The sequence below is a fragment of the Caretta caretta genome, chromosome 2, assembly GCF_965140235.1.
Source record: "Caretta caretta isolate rCarCar2 chromosome 2, rCarCar1.hap1, whole genome shotgun sequence".
Taxonomy (NCBI): domain Eukaryota; kingdom Metazoa; phylum Chordata; order Testudines; family Cheloniidae; genus Caretta; species Caretta caretta.
Window position 1 is genome coordinate 70,062,761 of NC_134207.1, and position 14,759 is coordinate 70,077,519.

General features: G+C 40.1%; 1 protein-coding gene across 1 annotated transcript; it reads right to left on the bottom strand.

The window, feature by feature from the left end:
* Positions 1-1,487: 1,487 nt before the first annotated feature.
* Positions 1,488-14,485, bottom strand: MRPL15 (mitochondrial ribosomal protein L15). The gene is made up of 5 exons (XM_048840675.2): positions 14,283-14,485; positions 10,637-10,794; positions 4,184-4,349; positions 3,671-3,794; positions 1,488-2,046 (listed from the first exon to the last, which is right to left on the bottom strand). Exons 1-5 carry the CDS (start codon positions 14,388-14,390, stop codon positions 1,709-1,711), a joined length of 894 nt encoding a protein of 297 aa, XP_048696632.2. The 5' UTR covers positions 14,391-14,485; the 3' UTR covers positions 1,488-1,708.
* Positions 14,486-14,759: the final 274 nt, after the last annotated feature.

Genomic DNA, 14,759 nt, shown 5'->3' on the forward strand with positions numbered 1-14,759 from the left:
AGAGTAACACTGGGGGTGCACAGGAGGGTTTTGACAATCAGAAGCTTGTCCTAGGATTTGGGATGGTTTGACAGCTGAAGGAAGCTATACTGAGAATTCCCACAGGCACCTGAAAATTAGATTGGGAAAGAGGGATGTTGTTCATATATCTCTTGGCATAGGTATTGGAACTAGGGGTGCTACCAGATCCCCTAGCCTGAAGTGGTTTCCATCATATACAGGGTTTAGTTTGGTTCAATGGCTCTCAGCACCCCCACTATACAAATTGTTCCAGCACGCCGTCTCTTGGTCTTCCAGACTTTCTTTCAGGCATGTTTCCTTTTCTTCTCTGCAGAGATATCCAACAGCTTCTCCTTATTTAGGCCTTATCTAACTTCCATTATAATAGATGAGAATCTTTCCATCAACTTAGTGGAAGTTGGATCAAGCCTTTATTGATGAACTTAAGTCCCAAGGTTCATTGTACTACTTGGGACAAAAGGAAGAAACTCCCTGCCCTGAGCTCAGGAGACGTGAGCCAATTCAGGACAAGGGAGAGTGATAAAATATGGGTTTCCCACCGGATGAAAATTAAATTTAACTAGCTAGTTAGCTTCAGTTTTAATTATAATTTTCAGCTACCCCCTGCTGGGAGGATGTAAAATCACTTAGTGAAATCCTGAAACTTCAGAACAAATCTCTCATGCTATCTGTTCCACACTTGAATTTCTGCAACTTCCGATATCATTTCTCGCTCTTCTATTTTAGGTCCTTATGGCCCTCATCACCCTGGTATCCATGTGTCTCACAATCATTACTGATGTTTAGTCTAACACTACCCCTGAGAAACAGGGAAGAATTATTCCCATTTTAGATATGGTGAATTGAGGCACAGGGCAGATTAACTGGTTTGCCCAGAGTTGTACATTATTTTTGTTGCTGAGTTAGAAATGTAGTCCTACTTCACTGTCCCATCCGCTATATCAGCCTTCCTAGCCTTAAACTCCTGATTTTAATACACATACATCTGCTCTACAGCCAGTGGCTATAATAGCTACATCTGCCGATACTGGTTTTTGTATATATTTTTACTTGTACCTGGATTTTCTATTGATAGTATTTTAGTTTAATTCAGAAAATCCTGATTAGACACACATTGGTCAAATTAAGTCACCACTTTGGCTGTGGAAAAGTTATTTAATCTCTTGGTGCTTCAGAAACACTAGCTGTAAAATGGGAATAATACTGATCTTTCTCACAAAGGTGAGAAGGATTCAGTTTTATATAACACATTGATTAAAACACTAAGATACGTTTTGCTACTTTTTTTTTTTAAGAAGTCGTAAAATGTTAGTTGAAAGTCAAGGTAAAAAATTGGGATAGAGGAATAAGTGAAAGCTAAAATTATTGGTACAACCTATTCCTTCGACTAGCATTCTCTAGAATAAGATCAGCATCAGAATATTTTTTATCAAAGAAACAAGTGGCAAATGACAGCAAGAGAAAAATGTGTTAGAATGTGTATTTTATTCTTGAAAGAGTATTCTCTTCACTACATGGTATTATGACTCAATATAGAAAAGAGATGTAGCTGTAGCATTACCCAATCACAAATGTATATTAATGTTTTGACTAGTACAATAAGAATGTGTTTTAAAAAACAAACCTCACTTCTAATCCATTATTTCATATCCAGATGTTTCCTGTACATCTGCAGTTGTCTCAGAATTCATGAGCTATAGTATCTTAGCAACCTCTCGTCTGTTGGTTTCAGGATTTTCTTTTCACTCATGTTTACCACCCAACCTGGAGCAAGACCAAAGAAAATCTGTCTAGGGTCCTTGCGTGTGCTTAGCATTTGGAAAAGTTCATCTTTACTTATGTCTGGCAAAACATAACCATATTTCTTGGCGAGTTCAAGCCTGGCTTCTGGAATCTTTGATGGATCTGCTAGATACCCACGATTCCTGGCATCTGTGTAGTAACGGACCAGATCTTCAGGTGGAAGCATTCGCTTTGGAATAGGCTGGCCACGCAGAAAAAATGGTATTGGCTTGCACAAAATCTCTACAGGCAAGCAAAGGAGAGAAAGAAAGAATTAGGGATAGTACGTCATAATCAAGGTTCAAAAGCATTAGATGATGCCTCCTTTCCTCAAAAGACAAGTACAACATATGCCTGAAGTCTCTTGCTAGATTATTTAACTGCCACAAATTCATGCAGGGGAAAGGAGGAGAACTAGAGACAACTCTCTCCATATTTTCTTGTTCTGGGATACCAGACATCAATTAAGTTGTACAAATGCAATAAACCAAATGAATCAGTTAAAAATATTGTTTAAAAGGAAAAACTGATTTATATTCCCGATTTATAACCATCTGCATGAACCACTGTTTTAAGAAAAAAATGTTTTAAATATGTATAGCATGCCTGCTTTGGAAAGAAAGATATGGTACAGTAATACTACCATATATTTAAAAGGTCTTGCTTGTAGGTTAGGACTGTTATATCAGGGCTAGAGAGACAAGGTGGATGATCAACAGAAGTTGGTCCAATAAAAGACATTACCTCCCCACCTTGTCTTTCTAATATCCTGGGACCAACACAACTGCAACACTGCATATATCAGGGCTGTTTATTTTCAGCTTATGGAGAACGCTCTCAAATGTATTGCCCTAATAAGAATTTCTCTTTACAAATGCCAAACAATTTATTGGGAACATCCCCAAGGATGAGAACAGTCCAGAATTTATTTATTATTAACTGAAATGTTCTGGGTTTTTTTGGTTGGTTTAGAAAAAATGGACAAGGCCAAGGTAATACAATTCACTCAATAAGGATCACATCTGGCCTCCAGTTCATGCATGCAACCGCCATTAATACGATAGATTGTACATGTAAATGTTGGGCAAGATACAGACTCAAGCCAAGCAGAAACCACACTTCACTGAAACTTTGTAAAAAAGCAATAGTTATTTTGTATGAGGTGATTCCATGCTCCTCAAATTTTGTTTTCATAATAAAATGGCTATTTCAAACAAAAAAAAATCACTTCCACAATCTAAAAATAAAAATACATTTCAAATTCATAATTTCCTTTGAATTGGCTCTTCTCCTCCCCCAATGTATTGTTTTCCTAAAAGAGGAGTGCCAGGAATATAAACCCACTTTTGTTACGAATTTTTATTTATTTATTTATTTTTAAACAGAATGGTCAAGCGCTTCAACTTTCATTGTCAATATTTTCCACACATCTAATATGGACATAATGTTAGATACAATTGTAAAAATAAAAACAAACAAAGAACAAAACAAAAACAAACCTGCAGAATTCAGCTAGTTTAACAGGTTCCTCCCAACCCCCTCAAAGCAACCTTACACCCCAAATCTGCAAACTCCTTAAATGTAGTTTTTTCCCTGCACTGAATAATTTATATAGCATCAATGACTGGGTAGGGCTGATAGGCAAATAGTAAATAATGGAAAACTGAGCAAGTACTGCTTTTGAGGGAGGATAATTTTCTAGCAGAGCTCTATTAGACTGCATTGATTTATGCAGCTCCTACTGAACCTTCAAAAAGAACGAATGATTGACTCTTTCCAAAGCGGTCTACATTTAGGATTTAGATTTCAAAATACCACCACCATTCCACCAAAGAAAAGAAGCAGGGAGATGAGGGGGAATTCTTACCCAAACTCCGTGGATCATAGAAGCCTGTCGTAACAACACCACCATTTTTTTCAATTGCAGCAATGGCTAACTCAGATGCCATCTGTACTTCAATATTTACTTTTGCTGAAAAGATATCCGCACCCTGCAAGTTACAGCACGTGCTTAGATTAAACATAAATTGAATATTTTGGTAGCTATATTTATCCATCCCTACAGAGTATCAAATATGAAATACAAAAACTAAGTTGGGTCACAATTCTACAATATCCCATTACATGATTTAACAATTTTAACTACTCTTCCAATTGAAAAAAACAACATCTTGCAAATCATAACACACTGTCCAGCTTTTCATGAATACATAGTGCCCTCTAGTGGATTTAGTATTACAAATTTAATTAGTCTTCCATTTGGAAACATAAAACTGGCTTAGAAAAGTAGTCACGCTTCCAGGAGAGAGGGGAACCAAACAAAAAACTGAGGCTCTACATTATTATTAATTATTCTCCTGGTAGTGTATTTCAGACATACCGTCTCCACTAGTTGGACACCATAATCCCTTTTGAGTGGCTGTATTGTCACACCTCTGCCATTGGTGAGCTGGGTTAAATCGATCGGTTGAGTGGGGTCCACTCTACCCAAGTCAATAAGGTACTGCAGCTTTTGAAGACTGAGGGGGTGATACTGGCGCCTGTAGCTGGAGAAAAGGCAAAGAAGATTAGGATTTCAAAATATGAAGCTGAATTCAGCATAGTTTGCAGAGTGAAACAAGCTTCCAGGTTTAGTTGGTTAAGAGACAAATGAACGACACAATACTTTTTTCCGTTTTCCATCCTTTCCTAAATGTTCCAAGTAAGGTGGTTTAAGAATAGACCCATCCATAAGTACATTTTATTCCCCTTTTATAAAATAGGAAACCAAACACTACAACTGGCTATCACTGGGTTCAATTCACATCAAAGTAACATCCCCAGCAGCTAGTCAGCTTAAGTTGCACAGACTGTCTGGGTTCTAGAGGAAGAGGCTAAGTGTTATTCTGAAGAAGAAATCAGAAAGTTTGAATGATCCTTGGCAAGTCAAGAAGATTTTAGACAACCACCTTCTCCTATGAGTCTGACTCATCAGCCTTATTGACACATGAGAATCTGACTCAATGACATTCAAGCATATGCAAAGAATCTTTAGTATTCTACTCCAATGTGAGCTCTTTCTGGGTTTATGTCCATCTGACAATTTTATTTCATTGCTTTTCTACTGTGCTTATTGTAAGCAAACACCTCACAAATATTAATGATTTATCCCTCTTATCACCTTACAATGTAAGGAAATATTGAGTAAATATCCATACCCCATATGGTTGGGCATTTGATTGGTCAAATAATATAAAAAATGGTCAAATATTTTAAAGCACTAATTTACTATAACAACAGTAACAAAGAAGTAAGACTTTATGGTCTCCAATAAGCTTAGCCTTAGCTAAATACTTATGCCTAATGACAAAAAAACCCAAGCTACTCAACTCAAGTTATTTTTACTCAGAAAAATGTGAAGCACAGTAAAAAAAAAGCTAAAGAATAGCACTATGACGTAATCAAAAAAGTAGGCCAGCCATTACATCAGGGCATTCTTGCTGGAATATTTGATAAGTCAAATAATAGGTAGTCAGTTAATCAGACAACTGACATTATACGACTAATCAGCTGACCAGCTTGCCAAGTCTATTCCACCACACACTCAAGGGAAGCAGGAAGATTGCAGCCAAGAGCCATCAACTTAAAAAAAGGAATGGGGATAAAAGGGAAAGAAAGTAGAGCAGGCTGGCTGAATAACTTGATTTTCACCTGTGTTCAAATACTTGTCTCTGTTATTCAGTGAGTTGTATAATTAGTCAGATACTTGAATGGATATATTTAAATACCTGTGAAATTCATTAAATAATATATTCAAGATTTTGGCTAAGTTATATTTCCAACAACCAAATGAAACAGAAAGCTGAGTATTACAATTAAATGGAACAGAGTATTTAAAATATACAACTCTTTTATTCCTGTAACCTACAGGCAGTATAGTGGCATATATATTTTTCACTATGGCTGGTAGGCTGTGACTTCCGATACCCAGCATACATTTTTCAAGCCCTGGAAGTATTTTCACTCCTTTTTATACATGGGGACTGAGACAGAGATTAAGAACAGGAAGAATACTGTAAATATGGGAAGGAAATTTTGTTTGATTACATATGCACAATAAGTATATCACCAGTAAACATATACAAACACTTAACGGTGTTTGGCCTTTATTATCATGTAAGAATAAACTGGAAACACATTTTCCAATAGTTTGGGCTTGGATTTAGGCAAATATCAACATTTACACAAGATTACAAAGTACTTTTTTGTGAGAGGATATTCAGAGATGAGGTAAATGTATTTTAACCACAAGTTACAAAGAGGCCATTTACTTGTATTTTGGCAAAAATTATATTTCTAAATACAGGATATGTTTCTTGGAACAGCTGTAGAGTTACAAGAACAGGCTCTTTTACCACATTGCTAATTTACTTTGCTATTATTTTACTGTACAACACAAGTTATTGTGAATCTTCTGTCACTTAGAAGACTGGATCATTTTTCATTAAAAAGGCAGTTTACAAGATAAATTTAACATTAATGAGAAATTCCTAGTTTTAACTGTTCTTCAGCATTCCCTGTTTTGGACTGCTGATTCAGGAAGTCACTATCTAACCACCTGTGGAAAGTGCTGCTCATCCACTTTCATGGTAAGGTAAATTAGGGGGAGGGAGATAAACTTTATTTCCAAATAGCGTCAAGAAAGCAACTTGCTTAAAACAAGTTTTCATAATGCTAATCAAATGTCAACACTAACCACATATTAAATTCACTTAATAGGCATATACACAGAAAACCTTCAGTAATGAAAACAAGTCTGCTACCTACACGTCATTCCACAGAATAGAAACATACACATGAATATTCACTGAAGTCAGTATCAATACCATAAAAATCAAACTACATATTTAGTAAGACTTTATACACAGCACAGATTAGAGACAGCTCCGGGGTGAAGGAGTTAAACACATGCAATACATCACATGGCCCATACTGGCTAAAACTGTGGCATATGTTTGCCACTATTGCAAATGTATGGCACTAATATTTGTATTACCCTTTTCAGAATTACAAGAAAGTCATGGACCCAAACAGCGCAAACACCAAATTACACAAGAAATGAAGACAGACAAGGAGAAACATGGGTTTCATGTTGTGCATGAAACCTGTAAGTTCTGATTTATTTTTAATTGGAACAACCGAATAAGGCAAAAAATAAAAACAGATAGCAGTGAAGTGTCGATCAATGACTGACAGAAGTAGATTGTGAGAAAGTATCTGTAGTGTTTGAGGACAATTGCCCCACTGGAAGAGGAAGGGTGTTCCAAAAGCAAGGACAAGTCATGGAAAAGGCACACAAATGCCAGTGGGAGGAGTAGGAAAAGCAGGATGCATAGGCAAAGCATAGGGTGTAAGATGAAATGAAAAAAGTATGGAGTAGGACATTTCAGCTGGATCCAGTGAATTTTGCTGTTAAGGAAGTTAGCAAAACTATGGGCAGAGAGAAGGGTGCAGAAGTTGACAGGGACAATGGTTTTGAACATTGCTAAAGATGGGAAAAAAGAATAATGCAAGTGTGAATGGACAAAATCAGAAAGGCTAAGGCTATGTCTACACTACAGACATTATAGTGGCACAGCTGTATCACTGTAAGGTTTCCCATGAAGCCACTCTATGTCAACAGAAGAGAACTTTCCAGTCAGCTTACTTAAACCACCCCCAACGAGCAGTGGTAGCGTCTCTCGCTGACATAGCACTGTCCACACTAGTGCTTTTGTCAATGAAACTTATGCTGGTCAGGGGTGTGTGTTTTTTTTTCACACTACTGACCCACAGAAGTTTTACTGACAAAAGTGCTAGTGTAGACATAGTCCAAGACACAAAATGAGTTAAACCTAGCTAAGGACACAAAAGGCAATACAAAGTTTTATAAATTCATGAGGAGAAAGACAAACAGACAGGAACATGTAGGTCCACTACTTAACAGACAAGGAGAGCTAACAACAGAGGACATCAAGAAGACTGAGGAGTTTAAGCCTATTTTGCTTCAGTCTTCTCTGAAAAGGTCAATGGTGATCAGATACTCAACACAATTAATATTAACAACAAGGGGAAAGGAGGACAAGCTAAAGTAGATAAAGAACAGGTTAAAGAATATTTAGGTAAATTAGATGTATTCAAGTCAGCAGGGCCTGATGAAATCCATCCTAGGGTACTTAAGGAACTAACTGAAGTAACCTCAGAACCATTACCAATTATCTTTGAGAACTCATGAGGTCCCCGAGGGCTGGAAAAGGGCAAACATAATACATATCTTTTAAAAAAAGGGAGAGGAATAAATAACTAGGAGCTGGGTAGTTATAGATCAGTCAGCCTAACTTTGATACCTGGGAAGATACTGGAATAAATTATTAAACAATTTGTAGGTACCTATAGGATAACAGGGTTATAAATAATAGCAATCATGGATCTTTTAAGAACAAACCATGCCAAACCAACCAAATTTCCTTCTTTGAGAGAGTTACTGGCCTACTAGATATGGAGGAAGCTATAGATGTGATTTATCTAGATTTCAGTAAAGCTTTTGACAGTCTCATATGACATTCTTATAAGGAAATGTGGATTAAGTTACAATAAGGTGGGTGCACAACTGCTTGAAAGACTGTACTCAAAGAGTAGTTATCAACACTTCACTGTCAAACTGGGGGAACGTAGTGGGTGGGGTGTGTATCTAGTGGGTCCCACAGGGTCTGTCCTGGGTCCAGTACTGTTCGATATTTTAATTAATGACTTGGATAATGGAGTGGAGAGTATGTTTATAAAAATCTTCAGATGACACAAACCTGAGAGGGGTTGCAAGCCCTTTGGAGGAGAGGACTAGAATTCAAAAGGACCCTGTTAAGTTGGAGAATTGGTCTGAAAGCAACAAAATGAAATTCAATAAAGACAAGTCCAAAGTTCTATACTTCGGAACTAAAAAACAAATGCATTAACTGCAAAATGGGGAATAACTAGCTAGGTGGAAGTACTGCTGAAAAGGCTCTGGGGGCTATTGTGAATCACAAGTTGAATATGAGCCAACAATGTGATGCAGTTGCAAAAAAGCTTAATATCACTCTGGGGTGTATTAATAGGACCGTACTATGCAAGACATGTGAGGTAACTGTTCCGTTCTACCTGGCTCTTGTGAGGCCTCACCTGCAGTACTGTAGCTAGATTTTGATGCCACACTCTTGGGAGACAGGCCAGTCCTTGCTTACAGACAGCCCCCCAACCTGAAGCAAATACTCACCAGCAACCACACAACAGAACCTATCCTTAAACAAAACCTGTTGCCAACTGAGTCCACATATCTGTTCAGGGGACACCATCATAGGGCCTAATCACATCAGCCACACTACCAGAGGCTCATTCACCTGCACATCTACCAATGTGATATATGCCATCATGCACATTGGCCAAACTGGACAGTCTCTACATAAAAGAATCAATGGACACAAATCAGACATCAAGAATTATAACATTCAAAAACCAGTTGGAGAACACTTCAATCTCTTTGACAGGTTTCTCTTTGACAGAGTAGCAGCCGTGTTAGTCTGTATTCGCAAAAAGAAAAAGGAGTACTAGTGGCACCTTAGAGACTAACCAATTTATTTGAGCATAAGCTTTCGTGAGCTACAGCTCACTTCATCGGATGCATTATGCTCAAATAAATTGGTTAGTCTCTAAGGTGCCACTAGTACTCCTTTTCAATCTCTTTGGTCACTCAATTACAGACCTAAAAGTGGCAATTCTTCAACAACAAAAAAAAAAAAACTTCAAAAAAAGACTCCGAGAGACTGCTGAATTGGAATTAATTTGCAAGCTGGATACAATTAACTTAGGCTTGAATAAAGACTGGGAGTGGATGGGTCATTACACAAAGTAAAACTATTTCCCCATGTTTATTCCCCCTTCTCCCGCCCCCCACTGTTCCTCAGACGTTCTTGTCAACTGCTGGAAATGGCTCACCTTGATTATCACTACAAAAGGTTCCCCCCCACCCCACTCTCCTGTTGGTAATAGCTCACCTTACCTGATCACTCTCTTTACAGTGTGTATGGTAACACCCATTATTTCATGTTCTCTACGTATATAAATCTCCCCATTGTATTTTCCACTGAATGCATCCGATGAAGTGAGCTGTAGCTCACGAAAGCTTATGCTCAAATAAATCTGTTAGTCTCTAAGGTGCCACAAGTACTCCTTTTCTTTATACTCTTTTGAGTTTATCATCAAAAATGGAAAAAAGTTACCATGATTAGAGGTGTGGAAGCGAATAAGTAGGATTGGTTGGCCAAGAGCTGAATGAAGAGCAGGTGATCTTGTAGAGATGTTGAACGCCATGGGGTTGATCCAAAGCCCACTAGGGTCCCTGGGAGTCTTTCAATAGGCTTCAGGTTAAGGCGAGTGAGTGCACAATTGGAGATAAAGGTGGAGAGAGAGCAAGAGCTGAGCATGAGCAGTGATAGGGAAGATACAGATGAAAGAGAAACAGACAGAGCAGTCAAGTATGGAAAAGAGGGCAGAAGGCTGTAACCAGAGAGTCATCAATACGGAGGGCAGATAATGAAGGGAAGGGTGGTTCAGAAGATGGCAGAGAAATGAGAAAGACTAATGGATTCAAAATTACAGAAAGTGACAAGGGGAAGAGGAGGGTGGGGGACTTTGGAGGAAAAACAGATGACTAACTGAAAGGAGAGACTGTCTCATATGTTCAGGCTGCATTCACAAAATTAGATTTCGACTGACACTTCAGAAGAAAGATAAAAGTGAATGACATTCCACTTAAAATAAATCTAGAAAGCAAACTTACCTGTGTCCTTCATTATACCCATATTTTGGAATAATCAAGTAAAATGGAGTCTGGCCACCCTCAAAGCCCAATCGGGGGCGATTTCCTCTTTGTCTTTGTCCTTTATGACCTCGACCACTTTTCTTACCTCCATGTCTTCCACGGCCACGTCTTTTTTCCTTGAAAACAATCATTCATAAATTCAGTTAATTACACTATGGATACATAAGCTCTGGCAATGTACATTCTGAGGAAATAGAAGACTGTTCTCCAATGAACTGGGCAAGACTGGTAAGAAAGAAGTGGAAATGCTAAACTTAATTAAAGGAGGGAATATTAAACAAAATGTGATTTTAGATAGTTACCCATTCAAATGGTTTGAAAGTCTACACGGATATGTGCAAAGCTAGAGTAAGAGTATGTACACACGACAGCTTATATTGGTTTAAGTTATGTCGCTCAGGGGTGTAAATAAGCCACACACACCCTGAGCGACGTACGTTACACCAGCCTAAGTGCCAGTGTGGACAGCGCTATGTAGGTGGGAGAGCTGAAGTAATTAAGTTGATAGGAGACCTCTTATCTGTCAGCTTAGAGAGTCTGCACTAGCAGCGCTGTACCTTCTGTAGCATCGCCATATGGTACTATATTTTCCTCTCACCTCTAACGTTTTGTTAGCAAGCAAGGATGGTTCAATAGTTACAGCACTAGTCCAGGACTGGGAGACCCAACTTCAATTCCTTGCTCCACCACAGACTTCCTGTGTGATGGTAGGAAAATCACTTAGCCTTTCTGTGTCTCAGTTTCCCTCTCTGTAAAATGAGGATAACAGTACTTCCCTACCTCTCGGAGGTATTGTGAGGATAAATACATTCAAAGGATTGGTTTCAGAGTAGCAGCCATGTTAGTCTGTATCTACAAAAAGAACAGGAGTACTTGTGGCAACTTAGAGACTAAACAAATGTATTAGAGCATAAGCTTTCGTGGGCTACAGCCCACTTCATCGGATGCATAGAATGATAGTAAGAAGATTTTTATTTACATACAGAGAAGGTGGAAATTGCCATACAAATTGTAAGAGGCTAATTAATAAAGATGAGCTATTATCAGCAGGAGAAAAAAAAACTTTTGTAGTGATAATGAAGATAACCCATTTAGACAGTCGACAAGAAGGTGTGAGGATACTTAACATAGGGAAATTACATCTATTGAATCTATGCTGATAATAGCTCATCTTAATTAGCCTCTTGCAGTTTGTATGGCAACTTCCACCTTCTCTGTATGTGTATATATAATCTTCTTACTATATGTTTCATTCTATGCATCCAACGAAGTGGGCTGTAGCCCACGAAAGCTTATGCTCTAATAAATTTGTTAGTCTCTAAGGTGCCACAAGTACTCCTATTCAAAAGATTGCGAAGCATTTTGAAATCAACAAATGAAAAGTGCTATATAAGAGAGATTAGGTATTATTGTAGGTCTGAAAGTTAGATACTTTCTCTTGAACGATAAACTACTGAGATTCCCCACCCTCATCCCCACCTGAGGGCATGTCTACACTATAATCTCAAATTGACCTATGTTAGGTCAACTTGAAGCCACCGCAGTAATTACTGCAATGGCTGATGTCCATACTAACCTCCTTCTGTCAGTGGTGCGTGTCCTCACCAAGACCATTTCCACCAACTGAAGAGGTACAGCGTGGGGGGTCTAACAGCTGGGGCTCTCAGCTTTGCACAGCTCCCCACTGGAAGGGGAGGGGACAGCCACCCAGGACTTCTTGCCTCCAGGAGGGAGATCTGCACCCAGAGTCTGGTTGGCTACTGTTCTCCTGGAGGAGAGTGGGGAGCCAGGACCCTGAGGGTGCAGCACGGAGCCCAGGTGAATCATTTAAACCTTATTTTCCCTTGTGTCACTGACTTGCTGTTCACTGTTTATTAATATTGAGTTATTTACACCAGAAATACTATTTATAAAATAGAAGCTCATTTACCATAGGTAAATGTAGCCGTCAGTTTCAGTTTGAGGAAAATTTGCACGCTTGAAACAGCATCACCAGTGCAGAACCTTAATGTAGATGTTTTCCTCTAGTGTGGTATGCCCACATCAGAAGGTTTGGATTGATAGAACTACCTTAATGCAAAGGTATTGGTCATTCATTTCACATTTTCTTACTACCTTTCATTGTGTTCTCAGTTTGCATCTGTTACACAGGGAACCAAGTAAAACCCATTTATTTTAACATTTGGCTATTTTTATTTGGTGTCTGTTAGTTAATTCAGGCTATTTTAATGTATTAAATAATGTGGATAGTAGTCAGGATAGTAGAAAGGATAGTAGAATTTAAATAAGCTACCATTAAATAATGCAATTGGTATTTTTCACATTAATTTTACTCAATAAGTTTAGATGGCATAACATTAGGTATTATAAAAATTAGCTACTCTGCATAGTTGGACTCTTACACAGAACAGTCTGCAGGGTTGGGGCTTTAGATTGGTTTCAGATGCCTTGATCTCTAACCATTTGAGAACTGTGAATCTGACATTTTCAAAGACATGAATTACCAACAATTTACACTTCTTACGTTAGCTTCTTGTAAGTCATCCCCCACTACACACACACAATTAAGGGACACAATAGAAGAGGTGGGGAGACAAGAGGAAACAGTCAAGTTAATAGTGCAGCTCTTCTTTCAAATTTTATTGTAAAGGGCTTGACTCAAATTCTGCAAATGGATCCCTGAGCACAACCCCATAAAAGTCAACCTGGGTTCACCCACACAGATCCAATTTCAGGATTGAGGCTTTTGTGTCCATCCTCATTCGGAAAGGTTTCAAAAGTTTGCACCAATGCATTAAGGTAGTTCAATCAATCCAAACCCTCTGATGTGGGCATACCGCACTAGAGGAAAACATCTACATTAAGACAGGTTTCAGAGGAACAGCCGTGTTAGTCTGTATTCGCAAAAAGAAAAGGAGTACTTGTGGCACCTTAGAGACTAACCAATTTATTTGAGCATAAGCTTTCGTCACGAAAGCTCATGCTCAAATAAATTGGTTAGTCTCTAAGGTGCCACAAGTACTCCTTTTCTATCTACATTAAGGTTTTGTACTGATGATGCAGTTTCAAGCGTGCAAATTTTCCTCAAACTGAAACTGACGGCTACATCTACATGACAGACGTCTGCTGGCATACCTATATTGGTCAGGCGTGTGCAGCTGTACCAGCAGAAGTCTTTAGCACCTTTAACATTTGTCTGTTAGCATTCCACGTCCTGTAGTCAAGACAATACAGGAGAATTTCACCTTTCACTGGGGCGAATACACGGTCTCATCGCTGGGGAGAGGACCCAAAAAAGCACGAACCCTGAAGGCCAAAGCACGTCATGATTTTTTAAGCCAGCTTCGTGGCTGTTGAACGCCAAGGCCCCGCACCACCGAAAGCTCTTCGGGGCCAGCCTGCGCACGCAAGAGACGGTCGGTCCCGGGGCTCAGGGGCCGGCCCAGGCTGGCGCGGATCCTGCAACACGCGGGGCTCAGCGCTGAGCAGCTGAGGCCGCCCAGGTACCTGGGGCGGGGGAGCGGGCCCCGCGGGCCGTGCCTCGTTCTCGGAGAGCCAAGGCCGGGGCCGAGCCCGCCCCGGGCCTCCTACGCCCGGCACTCACCGATTTCTTGGCGCCGGGGTTGGGCCTCAGGTTGACCAGGCTGACCCTGGGCAGGGCCCGGAGTAGCTCCATCGCCTTGGGGCCACCGCCCCGCGACGCGGCTGCCATGGCCGCTCGCGGCCGCCCCCGCCGCACGGCCCGGACCTGCAAGGGCACAAGCGGCAGCCGCCCACCCGCAGCCTGCGACGCTGGGCCGTGCGCCTCGCTTTACGGCAGCCGGAACCCCCTCCCCCTCCCAACTGTCGCGACGCGGCTGTGTGGGGGGAGGGCAGGTAAGGAGCCGAACCAATGCGGAGCGGAAGCGGGGTTGGTTGGCGAGACAGGGGAAAGGGAGTGCTGGAGGGTGACCAGATGTCCCGATTTTATAGAGACAGTCCTGGTATTTGGGGCTTTTTTCTTATATAGGCGCTATTACCCCCGACCCCCTGTCCTGATTTTTCACACTTGCTATCTGGTCACCCTAGGTGGCTGGTTTGC

What these genes read in the sequence shown, in the direction of transcription:
- MRPL15 (XM_048840675.2), bottom strand. Translation starts at nt 14,390, where the DNA reads ATGGCAGCCGCGTCGCGGGGCGGTGGCCCCAAGGCGATGGAGCTACTC. An exon ending in GGGTATAATGAAGGACACAG is followed by an intron (nt 4,350 to 10,636) that starts GTAAGTTTGCTT and finishes CCTTTTCTCCAG; the next exon opens with CTACAGGCGCCAGTATCACC. An exon ending in GTGTCCAACTAGTGGAGACG is followed by an intron (nt 3,795 to 4,183) that starts GTATGTCTGAAA and finishes TGTAACTTGCAG; the next exon opens with GGTGCGGATATCTTTTCAGC.